We start from the raw sequence: 21,340 nt of genomic DNA, 5'->3' as shown, positions 1-21,340 counted from the left end.
ATCCTGTATTTCCCTTTAAATACTAATCTACATAAACACCGCCCTCTGAACGTAGATTGGTTAGAAGTTCACACTCAACACCAATGTTCTTTAACTAAATTTTACATATGATTACAGACGCTCGCCCGTTCTCACACAGGAGGCGGTGCTTCCTCAATACGGGTAGGAAGAGTATAACGCCTGGAGGAGCGACGTCAGTGTTTGTGTGCGGTTGTCGGAAAAATGGCGGAGGCTGCGGCAGTCCCTCCGCATCGGTTTTTCTGTCACTGTTGTAAAGGCGAAGTGAGACCAAAACTCCCGGTAAGACTGGATTTTAGATCCATCTTTCCCCTTGCGGTGCGTCAAAAGTGTGTCCGCCGTTCACAAACGCGTGACATCGGATTCAGTCGGTTTTTTAGCCTCCGCTCAGGAGATTAGCTCTTCTGCTAGCAGCTAGCTGTTATGGTTGCAAGCTAACTTTGTTAGCATGTTCGGGTTCCTAGGCTGCTATCGGGGCCTAAACACCAACCGAAACACACACGTTATTGGGGTTTTGTATTTTCTTTGCTGTCGGTTTAATTGTACGTGTTGTCTGTTGTTTATTTTCACTGCACTGACACAGGCAGCTGTCTGTAGAAGGTCAGATTCACATCAACACCTAGTCAGTGTTACCATTTTGGTTTGTTTCTGAAACGTCTGTGACTGAAGGTTTATTTATATATTTTTACTGTAATTATTGCTGTTTATTTTTAGTGTAATTATCACCGTGTTTGTGCCGTGACAGGAGTCAGAAACTAGATTTATTATTGATGTCAACGAATAGATTATCGTTATTGATGTAACTTAGCGACAGTTAAAACGAAAGTAAACCGTCGTTTTTTGTTTGTTTTTTGTTTGTTTTTTAATTTTTAGTTCAGTTTTAAGTTCACGAGTCAGATTTTATTTCTTCTGACTGTTTGTCACTGAACTGAAACGAAAAGCGGTTCATTTCTTAAAGTCACAGCTTGTGCAAGGTCTTGTTCACTTTTCTAATTACATTACTGTTATATAATGATTCGAGTCTGACTCATGAGTCGGTTATCGTTTTGAGCTAATCTGAGAATCTTTACATCGTCTGTCAATATGATTTCCTGCCAAGATCAGTAATGTTACAGCTGTCAAGTGCACCTTTTTTATATCATATCCGACTTACCAATGTATAAACACACAGGAATGGGGAAGTAAACTCATTTCAACATCTCACATGATTTATGTTTAAGTCTAACACAGAATACTGATAGATTCCCTGTCTTTAGGAGTATATCTGCCCCAGATGTGACTCTGGATTTATTGAGGAAGTGACGGAAGACTCCAGGTGAGGATTTTTGTAATTGCATTTTTTTTCCTCCAAAAACTTTCTACCTTCTGTCTATTATTAACATAATACAGAGAGTGAGACTTTCAGCCTCAGTCGACATGCGAATCCATGCTGTACGAGACATTCAATGCTTGTTCTCGAAAATTGTTAGGTATGAAATAGTAACACTTTACACAACGTCATTAATAACTTTGATTATGTTCATTTTAGTCTTTTGGACAGTAGTACAAATGGCCTTGATGACACAGCGTCACAGTTTGCAGAGGTAAGTTCTTGTCTTCTTGGAGAAATATCTTAAAGGAGCGATTTGCATTTTATTTTTTTTTTAGCAAAATGGACAGCCGATCCATTAAAATAGGGTGGGGCTGAACACGTATGTGGGTCAGTTAAATGTACATAGAAGCCTTTAAAGATGCATTAGTCAAGATTTGTCAGGATTAGTTGTGTAGAAGAAATTCAACAACACTGCAAAGATATTATTTCTCTAGCAGAAAAATGTGGTGGCCAAAAAGGTTCAGTTGGAGTTAGGCAAGGATTGTCATGACATTACTATCAAAAAATGACGCAGACTGTTTATTATAAAGGGCATTGCCTTACTTTGTAATTTAGATTCTGAGTATCCAGTTTTTGTTGTACTGCATAAAGAACCTTAACTTACTTGTAGATTAATTCCTGCCTCAAGCACATTGATTTCACATTTAATCAATATGTTGTGGACACTGTATGATGTTGCATGTTATACTGACTTCCTTGTGCTGGCTGGATGATGTTTATGTTTTACCCTAGTCTATGGTTTTGAACTCAGTCAGCTGCTTGAAATATGGATTATAGCACAATTGACACATGAAATTTGCCTGAGTGTGATTGAGTGTTTTTGTTTTTGTAATGAGGTTTTTAGCCAGGTTTGATGCACTTGCATTGTATGGCCAAAAGTTTGATTACACCTGACCACTACCTTCCTACCACAAAATTAGAGGCACCCATTTGGATGGGATGTTTTTGCATGTTCTAGAATTAGAATTTTCTTTCATTGGAACGAAGTGGTCCAAACCTGTTTCCGCATGACACTGACCTTGTGCACAAAGCAAGCCCCATGAAGACATGGATTTAGAAGGTTAGAGTGGACCTCAACAATGCTGGAATGAACTGAAACACTGTCTGCACCCCAGTTGCTGACCTCACTAATGCTCTTGTGGTTAAATTTGGACACAAACCCTACAGCTCGATAATATAGTTCTAAACCTTCCCAGATGTGTGGAGGTCGTTGTAACAGCAAAGGGAGACTAAATCTGGAATGGATGTTCAACAAGCGCATGTGGGTGTAAGGGTCAGGTGTCCACATACTTTTGGCTGTATAGTGTTTCTACTGTTACATGCTTTTTTTTTTTATAAAGGTTGTTCATCCAAAACATAGCCTGGCTTTCAGAATGCTAAAATGTTTTGTAAATGTAAATTTAAGCGGCCATTTAGAAAGCTTTATAGAGAGTATTGCTTGTACATCTTTCCAGCAGGAACATACAAATTTTTTGTCCTTTTTATCTGTATTTTAGCAGGGGAATTAATTTCTTTTTGTTATCCTCATTGTCATCATCATCATAAATATTGTTTCATATAGCTTATTGCTCATAATGCAATAATTAATAAGGTAATTCCCTTTTGCTCATGTCCCTGCTGTAGCTCTGGCAGCTTCTGTTTGTGGAGCGGCCGTTCACAGTGGACCTGGACAGCCCCGACTCAGAGCCACGGGTTCCAGGTGGTCCTGGAGGACTTGGTTTGGGAGGAGGGCCGTTTGGTGGCTCCGTCCCTGGGGGACTCAGCGTTAACCTGGGTGGCCCTTTAGGAGGAGGAGGAGATCATTGGGGCCCCAGCCGTCCCCCTCGCTTGCACACTCAGAGAAGATACAGATCCAGAGGAAGCAGTCGGCCGGATCGCTCCCCTGCTGTAGAGGGGTAAGTCCTGCCTTGATGGGCTCCACCCATTTACCGGTTTCACTCTATTTTTTTACTTTTTCTTTTTAAGTTCTACCTCTTTAGCTATGTGGTACTGCTTTTGTTTAACACATTACTCGCTTGTCTTGAACACGCCCTAGCAAAGGTTTTAGGAGTTCACTGACATGACAAGATTTTGTAATGGGAGGGGCCTGTTTTTCCCTCCTTTGCCTTTATCTTCGTCATTAATACCACAAGTCAATCTCAAACATTCCGTAGATACCACCTGTTTGTGTGTTGGCTTGTCTGCCTGCTTACCTTTTCTATGTTCTTGTAGTTTCACTTTACTGCTTATTGGTCCTTTCATTTAAGTGAGAATTGGTGTCTCTAAAAGGGGAACAATGCTGGAAGTTTGATTCCAGAAGTAGACAGAAAACAAATACTAGTTAGCACAGTCAACAGACTGTAATTTATTAGGTACATCACAGAGTGTTATGAACGTGTGACATTAATAGGTTGATATTTCACTGTAATCATTCCAGGGGTAAGTTCCTTTAGAAATGTAGGACATGTGGAACAGCCTTTGGTGTTGTGATGGTAGAGAACACTGTCAAGCACATTATTCTAAGAGAGTTGGTCTGGAATTCAACAGGGTTAAAGGCCATGTTTTATTTTGCTTTAGATTTTTTTGTTTCCAAAGTGTTTACACACATAGTAATCATGATGAGGAGGAGGATAATAATAGCAATAATAGCTAGGAAAATTTCTAGGAAAAATCAGTCATATTTTGAGTGTTTTGATTTTTATTTAAACACAAATTGTAAGAATACAAATTAAATAAACATTGCTAAATACTCTTCGCTTGAGAAAGTGGCTGTTTTCACTTTTAATTCCCTTGGCGAGGGAGTTAGAGGAAAGAAAGCATGTGTGTCTCAGTGCTTGCAGAACTACACGCTTGCTTTCAAATACTCAAAAGCAAATACTTGTGCGTAATTCATGGCCAAAATATGTGGGCACCTATGTGTTTCTTCAAAACAGTTAACACGAAGTTGGAAACACACGACTAGGTGTGTGTTTGGATGTCTTTTGTATGCTGTGGCCTTTCTATTTTCCTTCACTGTAACTAAAGGGACCCAAACCTGTTCTACCCTGGCTATACCCTCTGTGCATTTTGCGAGGGTCAGGAAAGCTTGGTTTGCAAACTTTGGTGTAGAAGAACTTGTGTCCTGCACAGATCCCGGATCTCAACCCCATTGAATACCTGTGGAATGAACTGGAACACCAACTGCATCCCAGGCTTTGTCACCTGACATCACTTCTTGACCTCACTAATGCTCTTGGGGCTAACTGAGCACAATTCCCTACAGTCCTGCCCTAAAACCTTGCGAAAAATCTTCCTAGAGAAGTGAAGGTTATTATAACAGCTGAGGGGACTAAATCTGAAATGGGATGTTTAACAAGCACATGATTAAAATAAATGTAATAACCCATCCTGTTAAAATGTCCAGTTACATCTTGCGTAGTTTTCTTTCCAATTTTGTGTTTATTTATTTATTTTAAATTGGTTTTTACCTTCATTGGGGTCTGTGACTGTGTTCATTCTCTTAAACGTCACTGCACACAAGCCTATATTAAACCATTCAGTGAGTTCTCATGCTCTGTGGGTGGGGACCTCTCTTAATCAGGACAGAAGAAATATGTATTCTTCTGCAGTGATATTGTCAAAAGACAGGTAATCCCAAACCATGTCTGCCAGAAAATGTGTCCCTATAGCATAATAGAGACACCACTTTCTTGTTGACTTTAATTTGTTGTGTGTGTGAGCGAGAGATTTGGATTTAACTTTTGGGTCAAACCCCCATTTTGTCCATCAGTATTAATCTTGAGGAAGAGGAAACTTAATGCACTAAAATACTCAAATGCATTGTCATTCCAGTAATTTGTTGTGTGTATTAGGTGTGTAAATTTCAATTATGGAGTGATGTGTGTGTTCCTTAAGAAAAAAAAACTCCTTTCTATACGGCTTTTATAAATGAGACGTCTGATATGAATGTTGAATCTGCTTCAGTATTGATCTGTTTCACTGCGGTGGTCGCTATGCTCACATGTCTTATCTCTTTTTTTTTTCTTTATCTCATTTGAACCTTTTAGGGCTGTGAATGTACTTCATGGTATATTTAAATGCTTGCATATGTTCTATGGATTTGTATGGATATTGATTTTGTTAAATAATTGTGGGCAAACTAATATATACACAGTTCCCGTTCCAGTAATTTTAGAGTTTCATCAACATGCCTTTTTGGTATATGTTGAATATGACACATTTTGATTATATATTTGTATTTTGTTCTAGTCCATTCCTGTCTGTGAAACTAGGTTTTTATGATATGAAAACAGTGACTTTATTTTAATTATTTTTCCTTTTTTTGCATGTTTTTTTCATTAGTAACATAGAAGAAATCATCGTGTGTTTTCTCAGTTGAAATAGTTGTCAGGTCAGTAGACCTCACAAAACATGCATTTGTAAACCTCATATTGTTGTTTGTTCTTTTGTCTTTTAGAATAGTACAACAGTTTCTTGCTGGCCTTTTTGCCAATTCAGGTGCTCCAGGTTCCCCTCCACTGTCATGGTAAAAGCAAGCATAATTTTTAGTCTAATTAATTTGATTGTCATCATGTCATGTCTGGTATAATCTATTATTTTTAATTAGTGACATGTAATCTTCAAAGGAACTGTATGCTGTCTGTGTGTCTGTCTCTGTCTGTGTGTCTGTCTCTGTCTGTGTGTCTGTGTGTGTCCCTGTCTGTGTGTGTGTGTGTGGTAATAGGACGGGCATGTTGCACTCAAACCCTGGTGACTATGCCTGGGGGCAGGGGGGTCTTGATGCAGTCATTACACAGGTACGTTATTTATAATGCAATGAGTTTAGAAACTATTTCATGTTTTTATGTTTATTGAATAATGACTACTCTCTTTTATATGCACAGTTACTGGGTCAGTTTGAGAACACAGGTCCTCCCCCTGCAGAGAAAGAGAAAATCTCCTCCCTCCCCACGGTTATCGTTTCTCAGGAACAGGCTGGTCAGTCTCTCCCTTTTATAAATTATTTTTTCTTCTTTAATTTCTTTTATTATTACTATTTTATTTTTTTTTATTTCTCCCCGAGACATAGCCCTCAAAAACCCTATCCTTTTCTTTTTTTTTTTTTTTTGCCACGCCACTAAATCGATGGATAGGCCATTGTGCATCTCCAAATAAATCGATCTCCTTCCTCTCTTCCTTACACAGACAGCAGCTTGGAGTGTCCAGTGTGTAAGGAGGACTACACAGTCGGGGAGCCAGTCAGGCAGCTGCCCTGTAATCACTTCTTCCACAGTGACTGCATTGTGCCCTGGCTAGAACTGGTGAGACTGGGTCAGGATGGGGAGTCAGCATGTCCTTTTAATCGCCTTTTAAATCAGTCAAAAATATTGTCTACCTTTTTATAATATAGACTAGAAGTCAGATGTTTATATACTCACTTACTATTTATTTACTATTTTCCAATAATAAGGAATACATGAATGCTGCTAAACACACGTGGACCAACAAGAGTGTTAAAGATATTTTAATATTCCTGGTGAAGCTTTGCAGATCAATAAGGGATCTTCACCCAGGAAGATTTTACTGAATTCTAAATGAAAACTATTTGATTGGGGAAAATAGTATAATCTGGAAAAGAATAGTTTTTACTATACCACAAAAATGATTTGAGAATAATTCATATGTACAAACCAGTCTAGTAGCAGTACATTGCTTACAAACCATTCCAAACCAGGAATATTTTAGCCAGCTCATTTGTTGTGACCGAAGTGAGCCATGCAGTTTGAAAACACTGTAAATAAATGTGTTGTCCAGTTATGTATTACCATGATGGAAGGCACAAGGACAGTCGGTGCTTTCTCTAACTACAATGCCTGTTGTGTGGTTTTTTGTGGTGCAGTGTAATTTATGCTTAAAATTTCAGCTGCATAATTTCAAAAGGCCAACAGGTCACTTGACATTAACATTATCTGTCACTTTGGTAGAGGAAACCATATTTCTGCAAACCTCACCCTTACTTGTGCTCTCTCTTCCTGTCTTTCTACAGCATGACACATGTCCGGTATGCAGGAAGAGTTTGAGTGGAGGGGACAGTGGCAATCAGCCACCCTCAGAGCCCTCCTCTGTAAACACCGAGCCCCGCACACAGGAGAGATGGTCCTACTGAGAGAGACACCCATACATGCTTCATTTCATCTCTGCTCTATTTCTGTCTAACTCACAACGCACTCAACGCGTGAGGATTTGCCACTATTTGGCATTCCCTGTCTTAATGCCAGCCTCTCTCTCTCCATTTTTGATCTTACCACTCTCGTATGGTTTACTATGGCTTGTTTACGGTTTTACTTTTTACCCCTCATGCTTTATCTGTCGTGGCCTGTCTATAGTCTTCTTTCTGTCTTTGCATCGACACACTTTTCATTAATTTAGAGGTGTTTGCATTTGATTACACCTCTTGTCCTGGTGTCTGCTTTCCCAGGCTACTGACTCTGAAGACCGCACACGCTCACCACAGTCACTACATGAGCCAGCCCCTCTTCTAGAATGTGCAGTGTTATGCACTTCCTATGAAGCTAAACTGTACATGCTACACAGAGCCAGCCCTTATTCAGTCTAATATCTATAAGGGTTCACAGTTTCCCCAGGTCCATTTTACTGATTGCTCACTGTTTAGCACACCTGTTCACTGGGTCACTGCGTCCTGTCTTGGTAGTTGCTACCAGTTTCAGAGCGCTTTTTTCTTCTTCCTCTTGCCATCTGTGCACTTGTCCCAGGTGTATATATATCACAGGCACACATGGTGTTCGTCTCATCCCCCTAACACCCCCCACTGGCATTTTCTTTTTTTGTAAATAATTTTAGTTCGAATACTCATTCAAAGAAAAAACAGAAGGAAAGGAATACTGAATATAAAATGGCAAATCCCTAAATATTAAAATATATATTATATAAACGATGTGTTGTCAGTTATGTATTCATAATAAAACTGAATAAAAAATCAGTTAACTGTTGATCTTGCTAAGAGGTTTACAGAAATTTTTACATGGTATGTGTGTGTGATTTTATATATATATATATCATCACACACACATACATAATGTGTGTTTTATGTATGTGTACAAGAGCCAAGGACACCATCTGATTTCATTATTGTTTAATTGAAGTGCTTTGTAGGTTGGTTTATCTACAACATCCAGTTAAAATGATAACAGACCATTTCAATGTCCTTTTTTTTTCCTTATCTCATGTGGTGCATTTTAATATCCATTTAATAACGATCAGTTTGATGCATAAATAACTCATTTTCCACATTTGCATCCTGATAAGTTGCCGTTGGTTAAACACAAGGGCACGGGTGCTTGCATTCTATTGAGAAGCAATAGCGGATAGCTGTGTAACGATATTAATGAAATTCATGTAATGAAAGTCAGACGTGGATCATAAAGGTTACTGTTGTTTGTATTTGAACTGTAGCCTCTTACATTCCTCTGACTAAGCTGTCTGTCATTGTGTATGCATTTTCAATACTTCACAAAACCCCTTAAAAAAAACCCCAATGCTGTTTTCTTAAGCTCATAGCAGCCTTTATTGTCAGAACCTCATGGAAACTGTTTCCATCCAATTATGTACACATTGCTTCAAACTGTCTACCAAATTATCACATTAAAAGCAGGTCAAGCACATGTTGAAGTTTCAAGTCACTCTAAAGGCAGCTTCTCAAGTGTTAATGGCAAATGATGCATATTAATGATTCCACAGCTCACACTTGAACATAACACTTCTTTAGAATGAGAAAAAAAAAAACAGTCACAACATCATGCCTTGATTTCCCTGTGAAAATCTGTTCAAAATTTCTTAGCACAGCTTCATGTCGCTTAGTCGACTGATAGTGGACCTGATTCCTGACTGATTACATTTGCATGAGTGTGTCTAGGGAAGTAAGTAAATTGTAATTGAAGCCGTATTTTTAAATTGATTTTAATTAGGATGTAGCCCACACTAGTGTGAGGATGGAGTGAGGAGGAGCACTTGCAGACAGAAAGCCTAGGCTCTGGTCCCAGACTTCAAACCGCACCTCAGCATCAGACCTGCAGGTTCACACATTTTTAAATGTTAATTAACAGACCACACAGAGAAATAGTCTTTAATATACAAATTAATTATATATTTGCCTCCTGCCCTATTTCTGCTAAAGACATTTATCCTACAGGGATTATATCCAGATAATTTAGACCAGAGTAAGTGACCAAGATATGGACTTTAAAAAGGACTTGTTTTTATAATACCTAAACATTTTCTAATATGAAAAAAGGGAAAGTTTATTCCTCATTCAATCCATCTCCTATTTACAGTTACACACACAGCATTATAAGGATCACCAAGCATGTGATGCATCATGATTACATTTCCATATGATTTATATTTCAAATATGTGAATAGGTCTTAAGGGTTAAAAAAAAAACTCAACCCCAAATGACCCATTAATGTTTCTCATTATTCATAATTAACTACTGTGGGTTAAAAGTCTCATCAGCATGTTCTCTGTTTGCATTACTGAGGATGCTGTTTATCCACCTGTGGACAGTAGTGCCAGTGGGAATTAGACCACCTTATTTCATTTAAAAGAGCAATGTGGCAGTGCTTTAGTCCTGTAAGCTGTCCAGCCCTTTAAATTCTTCATGTATACTCTGGCAAGTGAGAAAAGGTTTATTTGCTTACAAGAGCTAACAGTCGAAAACTAACTATCACCCCGTGTGTTTAAAATTCATTCTTCTTTTATATGTCATTGCAACTGTGCTTGCAAAGTCTCCCAATAGCATCAGAGTGTAAGACAAGAACCAGCTACTAACACACAGGAATAATGAAAATACTTAATGCCAAAGTTACACATTTCATGTTATTTAAAATATGCACAATGCAAAATGTGTAAGTCACAATGATCATATAAATCCTAGACTACTGCTTGGATTTAGAGGCAAAAATCTTCACATCTTCATTCGTTTGTCTCTCTCACCTGTTTAACACGATCAGCACTGCTGAACCATCAGGTCTGATGAAGGCAGAACATTCCAGTGAGGTGTGTTCAGAAACTGACACACCTATTCTCTGAGACCCCTCCCACAGGAACTTACTGTAAGTGTTCAAATAAAGTCACAAAAATTTGAAAGCAAAAGTTTAAACAGGCCAAGGTGGTTACAACTAGGACTATGAACACTGATGCTCATAAAATCAAAATCATCTGATCTTTACACAGCTTTTACAACATTCATGTGACCATCTAAAGCACACTCACCTGAAGTGTGCCATGCTGTAGAAAGTAGGCTGCTTGTAGAAGACATCTTTACTCTGGTCCACGATAATGGGACTGTCCACAAAATTCTTGACCCAGTTTGGTCCACCAGTTATATCTAGTGCTAAGTTCCAGTCTGTCCATCCGGTTACATAGTTATTCAGGTCCTGTAGGCGAGGGTGAAAGGGGAAAAAAATAACCACTGCTGAATTACAGTTCACGTCAAAGTTTATGGTGTCTCTGTGCGAAAATGAATATGGATTCATTTTATTTTAATCTGTTTCAATAATTCTATAATTCAATCATTACACTACAAGAATGTATAGAATACTACCTCAGGGTATTAGTAAAAATTTCAAATTAGACAACAGAAGAAGATATAAATGTAGAGCTAGAAAGCTAGACAGCAAATCCAGTTCAATACACTGCCTCCTGGAGTTTAGGGATTATAAACGTACCTCTATAATGTCATGTGCGTAGTCTTCAGCTCGTTCCCAGCTGCCCAACCGCACACCACGGTCCAGTTCGCTCCAACCAGGACATGCCTCTGTGCCCAAAATGAAGTACTCTGGGTAGAGGTCATGTGTGGCCGTAAGGGTGATTTTGGCAGGAAAGAGGCGATCAAAGTACCAGTGAACGCCGATGCCATGGACATATCGAGCAGCGTGAATATCACGCAGAACCTACAGCAGGACAGAATCACTGAAAGCTGGCATTTTATTCCTGTGATCCTCCTACATGTTACAATGTGTGCCATGCCCATTAACTCCTAACACTCTCAGGAGTCTCTGCTAATCTAAAATGTGTGATATCCTAACCTTCTTTTTTTCCTTACCACATTGGCCCAGTGAGGAAGCAGCAATCTGTTGTCATCCAGGATCATAAGGCGGGTTTTGGCATATGGGGATGAATGAAGAGCAGGACCGAGGTCCATAGCAATCCAATCACGCTGGAGCTCAGGAGTGAAACCCAAAGCCTGGAAGCTGTAATTGGTCATTTCACCTGCAGTGGGTTCGTTTCCTGTGGTCAACCCCCAGAATGAGAGATTGTGCTTCTCATACTCTTCCAGAAACCTGAGAGAGGAATATCATATATAAAGATAAAGAACAAAGAAGAGATGGTACTTATTATTTGTGTCAGTTGTTCTCATTATAATTATGCTGTTATTATTACCACTACTAAAATTTAGTCAGTGTACTTAATGTGTCCCAAACCACTATTTAGGTCATGTGCCATATTCCAACACCACGGTGCATACGGAGTATTCTGCAGCCTCAAGGTCATTAGATATTGCAGTGGGTCCAGAATATTCTCCACTCTACTACTGTACATGAATACTAAAAAAGTGGATGGTAATAATAATTTTGTCTTTGTAAATGTATTAATATGCACCTGATATAGTATTGAGCCCAGGTTTTATACTCTTTGCCCCCAGGCCTTCCTTTAAGTGAGCCCTTCCCTATGAGCGCACCGTTAGTCTTCAACCACGCCGGGGAGCTCCAGGCAGAAGCAAACAGTGACAGCGGCCGAGCAGACAGGGCTTGTGCCCTCTGCAGCAGAGGAATCTGTAAAGGACTAAATATTATTACTATATAATAAAGAAGCACAATGTTAACACGAGTAGATATGCATTTGCAAATCTGTGATCATTTGTGCCTATATACCTTCATGTGTGTGTCTTCTTCGGCCAGGCTAAAGTTAAGTAAGCTGTAGTCTTCGGGCAAGTCGGCATATGTATACAGACGAGTTGAAAAATCACAACTGGCCATCGGTACTCGGACCAAGGTGTACTCTATACCTATAAACATAAGAAAGGCAGGCAGTGATAGTTCCATGTGGCTTACTTCACTTAATGAAAATGAAAAATAAATCATCATGCTGCTGCTTGTCTCTATGAAAAATTAAATTAATTCATTAGTTTCATCTTTTAATCTTATTTTTAAAACACTGAGGTTTTTGTACTCAAAATAAGTGCTTACAAAGAAAGATTAGTAGTAATATGTTTATATTTATATTATTTTATATATTAATTTAATATTTAAATATGTTTATCTTTAGTTTCTTCCCTCCACAATCTTAATCTCTCTCTCTCTCTCTCTCTCTCTCTCACACACACACACACACACACTCACACACACACACACACACACACACACACACACGAGCACTCTCTCTTACCCTCTGGGGAAAAATACTGTCTGAGCAGCTGGTCCTGGGCTCTAGTCGTCAGAGAGAGAATGTTCATGGCAGCCGCATCTGTCATGGCTCCTCCAAAGCCCTTAACATGCTGGTACTTTTCTGTGGGGACCAGGGTGATCCTGAGAGCTGAGAGAGACAAGCAGGCAAAAGGAAATCTGGGTCAGTGCTGGGAATAGTGGCTATAGTTATTCTTAGCAAGTCTAATGATGCCCTAATAAATGTATAATGCTACAGTCCAGAATCTTTCTTCAGCACAATTATAGTATGTATTATTACTTAATAACTAATCTAAAAAAATAGTTTTTTTGGTCACTTAACATTAGGATGCTGAAAAGAGGATGAACCACTGCTTACTAATAGCTGCATATTCCTATACCTGCTCCAGTGCTGTTCTTCTGCACTTGACCCTGTTCTCTCTGAAGTCTTCTACCCGCCCTGCTGCTCAGGAATGACAGGAAGTGGCCCACAGCAGGCAAGTTGACACGACCAACCGAGTCGCAGTATGTAGCATTACACTCACACACTACTGAGCTCTGGCCAAAGGACCTTGCCTTGCACTCATCACTGCCTGCTGTGACAAATTCAGAACACACACACACACACACATACACACACACACACTTTACAACTTTAAACTCAAAAGGAAATATTGTAGCTTTGGTAATATTATTGATTTAGTCTATATTATATATATCATTCTGTTAACTGTGGAGCTTTTGTCACTAAAACAAATTCCTCATTCAGTATGTAAAAACATACCTGGCAATAAAGCTCTTTCTGATTCTAATTTAAAAACTAGAAGGTTGTTCTTCTTGTTTTCCTTGTGGGGACCAGCCAAATGTCCCCAACGTCAATCTCAAAGCAATTCAATTAAGATAAATTAATTGAACGAATAAACAATAATAATAAATTCAGGGCCGTCAAGTGTCATGCACTGAGAGTGACAGTCACTCATTTGGGTCTTTTGTCACGCCACAGATTGTATTTGTCACACAGAAAAACTTTTTGACTATTTATCATATATTTAATATGCCGCAGCGCCCAAAATGTATCAGTCCGCATCACTGTCTCTAACTGGTTCTCAAACTGGGGGCCCTGAGATGGTGCAAGAAAACATCTGAGTAATAGAGGCCCCTGGTTCCTTTTTTCAAAGGTGACTGGATTGAACAAATTTGTGAGGCTAACAAAGATCACAGCCTTGGTTTTAGTGCTTCCGCATCCTAATGCTGATGCCCAGAGGGTATTTTCGATGATCGGTTTGAACAAAACCTCAACATGAAACAGCTTGTCTCTGGACAATCATGGCACTATAGTCCAAAAAGGCAACAAAAACACACACACACACACACACACACACACACACACACACACACACACACACACACACACACACACACACTCACTCACTCACTCACTCACTCACTCACTCACTCACTCTCTCTCTCTCTCTCTCTCTCTCTCTCTCTCTCTCTCACACACACACACACTCACACTCTCTCTCTCTCTCACACACACACACACACTCACTCACTCACTCACTCACTCACTCACTCACTCACTCACACACACACACACACACACACACACACACACACACACACACACACTAGTAAATGGAAATGGGGGGGGGGGTTCATGGAGATATCACTCCTGCCTGTCTTCAAAACTATAATGAATGTCCAAACCTCTGATGTGTGTGATTGTTCCTGTTAGAAGGACCATCAGAATAAACAGCCCTGTTCCCTTCATGCTGTCTCTGTAACTGTGGGTCACCTGTCTGAATAAGAAAACACCAATTATATTACTATATTATTTCTATATATTATTATTAGTATCAGATAAAACATAACACAGTGACCAGAATTCCTCTGCATTTACCCGTAAAAAGTCATCATTATTTATTGCTACATTAGTTTTCCAGAAAAGTCTTATGTCTAACGTGCAATCACCAGCAACATTTTGTAAATAAAAGTTGTACTTCCTGATTACTCGGCTGTCGGCAGTCACACGACGGTCACGTGACAGATGGTGCTTTATTATTGTCGTCCTCTAGATGTCGCACACGTCAACCTACAAAACATTTTAATCAGTTCACTGCCTTTTAAAACGAGGGTGCACTGAATGGGTTGAGAAATTTCTGTATGTTATCAAAATGTGTCTGGAGGATAAAGTTAAAATCCTGTTTCGTGTCCTGTGAAGCATGTGTCTAATGAGGGTAGTGACAAATGAGAGGTGTCTCTGCATGTGAATTATAGTGCCCTAGTTTTTATCCTTTCTGCCTTTCAGTATGAAGGACTAAACAAATAAAGGGTTAGGAAAAGCTGAAATGGGCTCTAACATCATGTCAGGCTTTGCACTTCATAGAACAACTGAGCATGAGCTTAAAAAAAGGGTAAGCAACATCATTATGATGCAAGTTACTCATTAACTTTTTTTTTCATTACTGCACTTATTTTTTCTTTTACACAATAGTGTAAATAAAAAAAAATCTTTCACTTTTCCCATCTAACTGTAAAATAATTTCAAAGACCCATTAAAACAGATTTATCTTTTATTGATTATAATCCTTTCATTCTAGTTAGCCTACTCATTTAAATGTTTGCAATAATATTTAGGCTATTCACTATAGAGGTTTTCTTTTCTTTATATACACACACACACAAATGGGTCAATATATATATATATATATATATTTTCCCCTGAATCAACAAGACACATTAAGCACAGGATGACATTAATTATAATCCTTCTTGTTTTTGAGTCATTGAGGTTTGGATTAAGCCCATTAAATTCAAATGACCTGACCACTATAAAACCTCAGTTATAGACATACTTAGATAATAATGGGTTGTGATTTCCAACACTGAAATATTTTTTAAAGAATACACAGACCCCTTTGAGAACTGATCTTGGCACGTACATTCCTAATTATCCAAAGTAGAAACCAGTTTTTGATGTTTTCTTTTAAAAATCTAATATTGATATATAAAGATATTTACAATTTTTGTAAGACCATGACTTAAATATTCTTATCTCGAATAACATAAAGCCTAATCCTTGAATTTTAACACTGCATAGTGTTAAACGTTGCTTGCTTTATGCTTGAGTGTGAAAAGGAGGAGATTAATGTTACAGGTCCATTTTTCCTCATAGGCTTTTTATTATTAAAGACATCAGTGGCATATGTGAACTGTATCATGGATCATTTTACACAGACAGAGGCCAGGAGTGAGGGTGTGAAAGGGAGGGAACATTTATTACAGGAAGGCACACAGTCTTTCCAAGATGGACGGATTTCTGTTGCTGAGAAAAATGAGCTCCTTCTTTCCCTCTTCTGTTCGACCTGCAAAAAAAGACAGCAATGGTTTACTTTAATGGCTGTTCAGTTATTACACGATTACGTGTTTGCTACACAACAGCTACTTACTGTGTGGATGCTGTAGCCAGTTACGGTCCATGTAGTAAAGATAACAGCTCTCAAACTCCTGATCATTATAGGCTGAAACTGGGACTGGCACAAATGGGTCCATCTCATCAAATCCCACCTGAAAGAAAAGGTAAAATATTGTTCATTTGCCATAAATAGTATCTCATGTTACAATTTATACTATTTGTAATCGGCAGACATAGCCAGAGTGACCATACAATAACAGCAGACAGTGCAAAAGCATGAAAGTATTCTTGGATCCTCTTAAATTACTGATTATCAATTATTAAACAAGGATGGTCGTTTTACACACACCTCTCCCAGTAGCTCTGTTGGAAGGTAAGAAGATTGAGGCGTGTATAGAGACCCTGTTTGAGATAGCGTTGTGAGAATGGCTCCTCCATTCTAGGAAAGATGGAAAGAAATAAACTGAGTGAAGAAACAGAGCCAACAATTTTATAAGTAATACTGCTTTTTACAGTATAATCATTATAGTGAAGAGTGGTATAGTAGATAACATTTACCCAGTCGTTCTTCAGCATTTTCCTCAGGTTGTGAATAAGTGTTAGCTCTTCTGTAGACACCTGAGACAGAGATGCGATGGTGAGAATCACTGTTAGATATTCAAGGGCTTATTTGGTGTTGTAATTTGAAAGAAGGCGGCATATGAGGAGGCAGGAGTAGGGAAAGAGCAGTACCTCGCTCTTGTCCTCCTTCTTCAGAGTCGTCCTGCCCCAAAGAGCATTGACTCCATCTACAGCCACAGCCAGTCTAAAAGCTCCATCTGTATTGCTTCCGACCTGCAGCCTCAGCTCACGCAGTAACGCACCCACCACATCACTGCTGCTCTTCACACGAGTCACACCCTGAAAATCAATCAGATGGAAGCACAAAGTGGGATGCAGCATCTACAGAATTGTGTATTCAGCTTGAAAATGGAGAAGGCATCAGGAGACTAAAGAATCTAAATTTTAAGATTTATGTTTTTTTTTAAATTTATCTTTATTTTCTGTCAGAGATTACATTAATAGCTCCTACATTAATTAACTCACCCTAGTAGAACAAAATTAGTTTCCTATGCATTCATTTTAAAAGTAGATGAATACTTAAAGTTCAGTTTAGTATGAAGAATGGGAGAAATGATAAGTAATGAAACAAACAAACAAAAACTGACCTGATTAACCAGTTCAGCTAAAGGCCGTCCTTCCTCTGTGCTCTCTCTTTTTGTCCACATGTACCGCTTTGTCGTCTTTATCTGCTCACAGCAATTAAGGATGAGTTACTTAAATGCATGTATACCATAGCACACATCTCAGAATTCTCAAAGCTCATTGGTCAGAAGGTGTGAATTATTTTTGCATAACAGCACAGACCAGTCAGTAGTTTTAGCTGTAACATAAGCGAGAGGTTAACTGTAACACTCATCAAAATACATTATTGTAACTTTAATAACAGCTCATGCACTGGGACTCGAAGCGTGAAGGTTCTACATAACCGAAGAGTGATAGACAGATTTATGTCATTTAGCAAGGAAAATTTGTAATTAAATAATTGTTTATGTGCCATAGTGTCACACACACACACACACACAGAGAGAGAGAGAGAGAGAGAGAGAGAGAGAGAGAGAGAGAGAGAGAAAGAGAGAAGAGTGTGAAAATGTTGATTAGATAAAGACTGTTTATTTTAGCTTGTTTACTAACATTATAATTGATGTGAATGTCAGTTTGAATGCTAAGTAATTATATTCAAAAACTTCCCTTAATAACCTAGTTATTAATTACCTTAGACAGAAAATGCTCATTAGTGATTTTAAAATTCTTCAGCCACTGGGAGGCCTGGATTGGCTGATCAAAGCGACCAGGGCGAGACGATGAGGGAAGTAGCTCACTGCAGTTTTTAACCCACAAATGAGCTGTAAAGAGAAAAGAGAAAAAGGAAAGAAATTTAAAATACACATGCTGTGTTTGACATATGAGCATCGATAAAAGAACACTGTTTGTCTTTTTATGTCAGATGACGACTGATTGCATGAGTTTCTTACCATCAGGTATGTGCAGAACCAACCAGCCTTGGGTGGAGCAGAAATGCAGCGTGTGGCACAGAGACATTGTCTTCCCACAGCCAGTCTCTCCATCTAATACACCATCAAGGAACTCACTCAACATACAGAAGATATATAAACACACACATGCACAACAGAAGCTTATACAGAACAATATACACTATATTCTATATCACTACATATATTCTGCTTAGAGATGGTGCATATGAGAGGATACAGAGGAGAAAGCGCACAGCGGGTTTGCTATAGTCAGCTCTTTTCAAATAAGAGATGAGCTCCACTGTTGGCTGTCTCACCATAATACAAGCTTCATTAAATGTCTTCATCTGCAAACAGAACAGTAAAAATCACCATCCAATCAACTTTGTCTGTACACAAGGATTCACAAGTAAGCTGGTTACCTGCATCTGAAAGCGTGAGGGTAATCCGTGAGGATACAGTGTGCGCACATGAGCGGGAGGAAGAGTGTAGTATTGTCCGGCATGATGCACTGTATGGCATGCCTGTGGAGTAGATCAGAGGGATAACAAGGCGTAAAGAGCATGTCATATATTTAGGAAATTAAAGTCTGTGGTAGAGCACAACTGGTGCTTTTTGGCTGTTTGTACAAACCGGATCACTCTCTGAAGTCCTGAAAATGGAGAAATGATGCGACACATCAGAACCTTCAGCCACTGCAGTCTTATCCAGCTGCTGGCCATTAGTACTAATGTGAAGTGGACGTGTCTGAGACACCTAAAGATGACACCATAGATCAGTATACAGTAAGATACAACAGAAAGAAGACAATGCAGAAAATGATATTCATGTCTAACATTTTAAATATGAAGACAGAATTTCATTGCATATTTAACACCATATTGTGCACATGACAACAAATCTGATGATGATGGTGGTGATCATTTCCGAACAAGCACAATGCATAGTGTAAATTGAACAAAAATCAAAAGTAAGTCAAAGCTTTACACTTACAGTTAGACATAATCTGTGACAAAGTCTTGGGAGATTCAGGTTCTGTATGGAAAAACAAAAAAAATCCATTAAAAATGTTAATAACTAATGGTCTGTCATGGGTAAGAATGCTGGATGTAAGCAGCTCAACAGTCCCTATTACCAATATAACTTTACGGATTAATGTAATTAATTTGGCAGTTTTAATGATTTTTATTTGCTTTTGCTCCTACAGCACCAAACGCATAGCTAACAAGTCACTGTCTCCTTGCCTCTGTGTGCAATGTGTCTTGTTAACAACAGATTGTCCTCTCGGCGCTGTTTCCTGTCATTCAAGACAGGAAAAACAGAAAATTAGCGTCTTTTGTTCAAAATGTGAAATTAACCTTGACTGCCAAACCAGCTGCTAGCTAACGCGTTAAAGCCAGATCATGTTAGCTTAGCAAACAAAAAATAATTAAAAACTTAAAACTAAATAGCGTTAATAGCTGCTTACCATGTTTCGTAAATAACTGCTCACCACCCACAAATATATTAAGTCATAAAAGTCTAACTGGTAACGATAACAACCAGTGGAAAAATATAGCTTCGTCCTGTCACATACACACGCTGATGGGCGCCGCCATGTTTGTTGTACGGGTGGAGGAGGGTCACCATGACGTCACGAATCACCGGGCAAGAGAGTAATTTTTGAGAGCCAGTTTTAGCTACCAGTCTTTGATAATCACTCAGCAAGGTTTTTCACTGGGTTGTGATTTACATCTTTGTCCTACCTTTTTGTCCAGATTAAAATATAAATTCAGTCTCAATTAAAAGTTTGAAAATAAAGGGAAAAGCTTAAGCCAAGCAATCAATTTCCAAATTGTCTCACTCTGTTGTAAATCTGCAGATCTAATGCAATTTGATATGTAGTAATAAACATACGCAATATTACTGGATACAAATCACAAATAATCTAATTTTATACAACTGAAGGTTAAGGGCCTTGCTCAGGGGCCCAGCACTGGCAGCTTGGTGGATGTGGGATTCAAACTCACAACCTTCCGATTGGCAGCCCAATACAATAACCACTAGGCTTTCATTGTGTTTTTAGGACTTTTTAGGTCATGCTCTCAAAATGCTCAAAAGTAAATCAGATATTTTTCCATATCTGTAGTTTCATGCTTATACCTTATATATGCAAACACCTGTCTAAAGCTTAGCCAGATTCACTAAGGGAGCTGCAAATACATTGATTCCAGCTCAGTATCAAAAGTCTTCATATTGGCAATATGTGGCAAGCTGCAATTTCATGACTCTGTTAAAGTGGTTTTGTCTTCAGTCAAGCATATACTTTGGGGGTCTTTTTACAGGCAATGTATAGGCCTTTACAGAATAGCGCTAATCAATATGATAAAAGCGGCTCACTAATGAGGTTGTAAACTAAATGGATAATAATCATGTGCTAATTAGTTAACCAACTATCTAAATGGTTAACCCATTTATAATCTGATTAATTAATTCGTATTTATAAATTATGATAATAAGTTAATTGATGCATTCATTACTAAACTATCTGCTTATCCAATATTAGTGAGCTAATCAAGTAGTTCATTAGTTTACTAGAGAGCTAATAAGGGTGTGCTAATTTGAAAAGCTATAGTTAGTAAGCTAATTTATAGATAGGCTCATTTTGAAATAATGGGTTTGCAAAAGAGCTGATGTTGTTACAAAAGAGTTATCTGAAGCTTACATTTGATTTGGTAAAATGTAATTGCTGAGTTCATTAAAGAGTTGTTTGCTGAGGTAATGATCTGACTACCACAATCAATAAGATGACAGTGATGATATCCATTCATCCATCCATCCATTCATCCAATGTTCCATACCACATATCCTACACAGGGTTGCGTGGATCACACACACACACACACACACACACACACACACACACACACACACACACACACACACACACACACACACACACACACACACACACACTGAGAGCAATTTAAAGAAGATTATACATGATATATAAAGATTATACATATTACTAATGTACCTTAATTTAAGCTAATTTAA

General features: G+C 38.5%; 3 protein-coding genes across 5 annotated transcripts; 1 reads left to right on the top strand and 2 right to left on the bottom strand.

The window, feature by feature from the left end:
* The first annotated feature begins 137 nt into the window (after positions 1 to 137).
* On the top strand, positions 138 to 9,030 carry rnf115a (ring finger protein 115a). 2 transcript variants are annotated; one of them, XM_027148969.2, is made up of 9 exons: positions 138 to 300; positions 1,275 to 1,333; positions 1,547 to 1,601; positions 3,014 to 3,285; positions 5,826 to 5,894; positions 6,093 to 6,165; positions 6,253 to 6,346; positions 6,554 to 6,669; positions 7,395 to 9,030. In XM_027148969.2, the coding sequence occupies exons 1-9, from the start codon at positions 223 to 225 to the stop codon at positions 7,512 to 7,514; spliced, it is 936 nt and encodes a 311-aa protein (XP_027004770.1). In that variant the 5' UTR covers positions 138 to 222; the 3' UTR covers positions 7,515 to 9,030. The 2 variants fall into 2 exon arrangements, with proteins under 2 accessions (XP_027004770.1, XP_047667354.1); XM_047811398.1 differs by lacking the exons at positions 138 to 300; positions 1,275 to 1,333; positions 1,547 to 1,601 and adding an exon at positions 2,494 to 2,651.
* Positions 9,031 to 9,317: 287 nt separating this feature from the next.
* gba (glucosidase, beta, acid) lies at positions 9,318 to 14,874 on the bottom strand. 2 transcript variants are annotated; one of them, XM_027148966.2, is made up of 11 exons: positions 14,715 to 14,874; positions 14,522 to 14,613; positions 13,213 to 13,407; positions 12,816 to 12,962; positions 12,302 to 12,435; positions 12,030 to 12,202; positions 11,473 to 11,710; positions 11,096 to 11,320; positions 10,641 to 10,804; positions 10,362 to 10,478; positions 9,318 to 9,435 (listed from the first exon to the last, which is right to left on the bottom strand). In XM_027148966.2, exons 1-11 carry the CDS (start codon positions 14,729 to 14,731, stop codon positions 9,330 to 9,332), a joined length of 1,608 nt encoding a protein of 535 aa, XP_027004767.2. In that variant the 5' UTR covers positions 14,732 to 14,874; the 3' UTR covers positions 9,318 to 9,329. The 2 variants fall into 2 exon arrangements, with proteins under 2 accessions (XP_027004767.2, XP_027004768.2); XM_027148967.2 differs by having other exon boundaries at positions 13,213 to 13,404.
* Positions 14,875 to 15,972: 1,098 nt separating this feature from the next.
* On the bottom strand, positions 15,973 to 19,932 carry dap3 (death associated protein 3). Its single transcript, XM_027148841.2, has 13 exons — positions 19,773 to 19,932; positions 19,298 to 19,339; positions 18,938 to 19,060; positions 18,727 to 18,828; positions 18,543 to 18,651; positions 18,305 to 18,397; positions 18,045 to 18,175; positions 17,438 to 17,518; positions 16,962 to 17,129; positions 16,788 to 16,847; positions 16,579 to 16,668; positions 16,264 to 16,381; positions 15,973 to 16,179 (listed from the first exon to the last, which is right to left on the bottom strand). Exons 1-13 carry the CDS (start codon positions 19,773 to 19,775, stop codon positions 16,094 to 16,096), a joined length of 1,206 nt encoding a protein of 401 aa, XP_027004642.1. The 5' UTR covers positions 19,776 to 19,932; the 3' UTR covers positions 15,973 to 16,093.
* Between the last annotated feature and the right edge of the window lie 1,408 nt (positions 19,933 to 21,340).

This window comes from Tachysurus fulvidraco, chromosome 3 (assembly GCF_022655615.1).
Source record: "Tachysurus fulvidraco isolate hzauxx_2018 chromosome 3, HZAU_PFXX_2.0, whole genome shotgun sequence".
Lineage (NCBI taxonomy): Eukaryota > Metazoa > Chordata > Actinopteri > Siluriformes > Bagridae > Tachysurus > Tachysurus fulvidraco.
The sequence above is the reverse complement of the archived record's forward strand: the minus strand, read 5'-3'. Positions and strand labels throughout refer to the sequence as shown.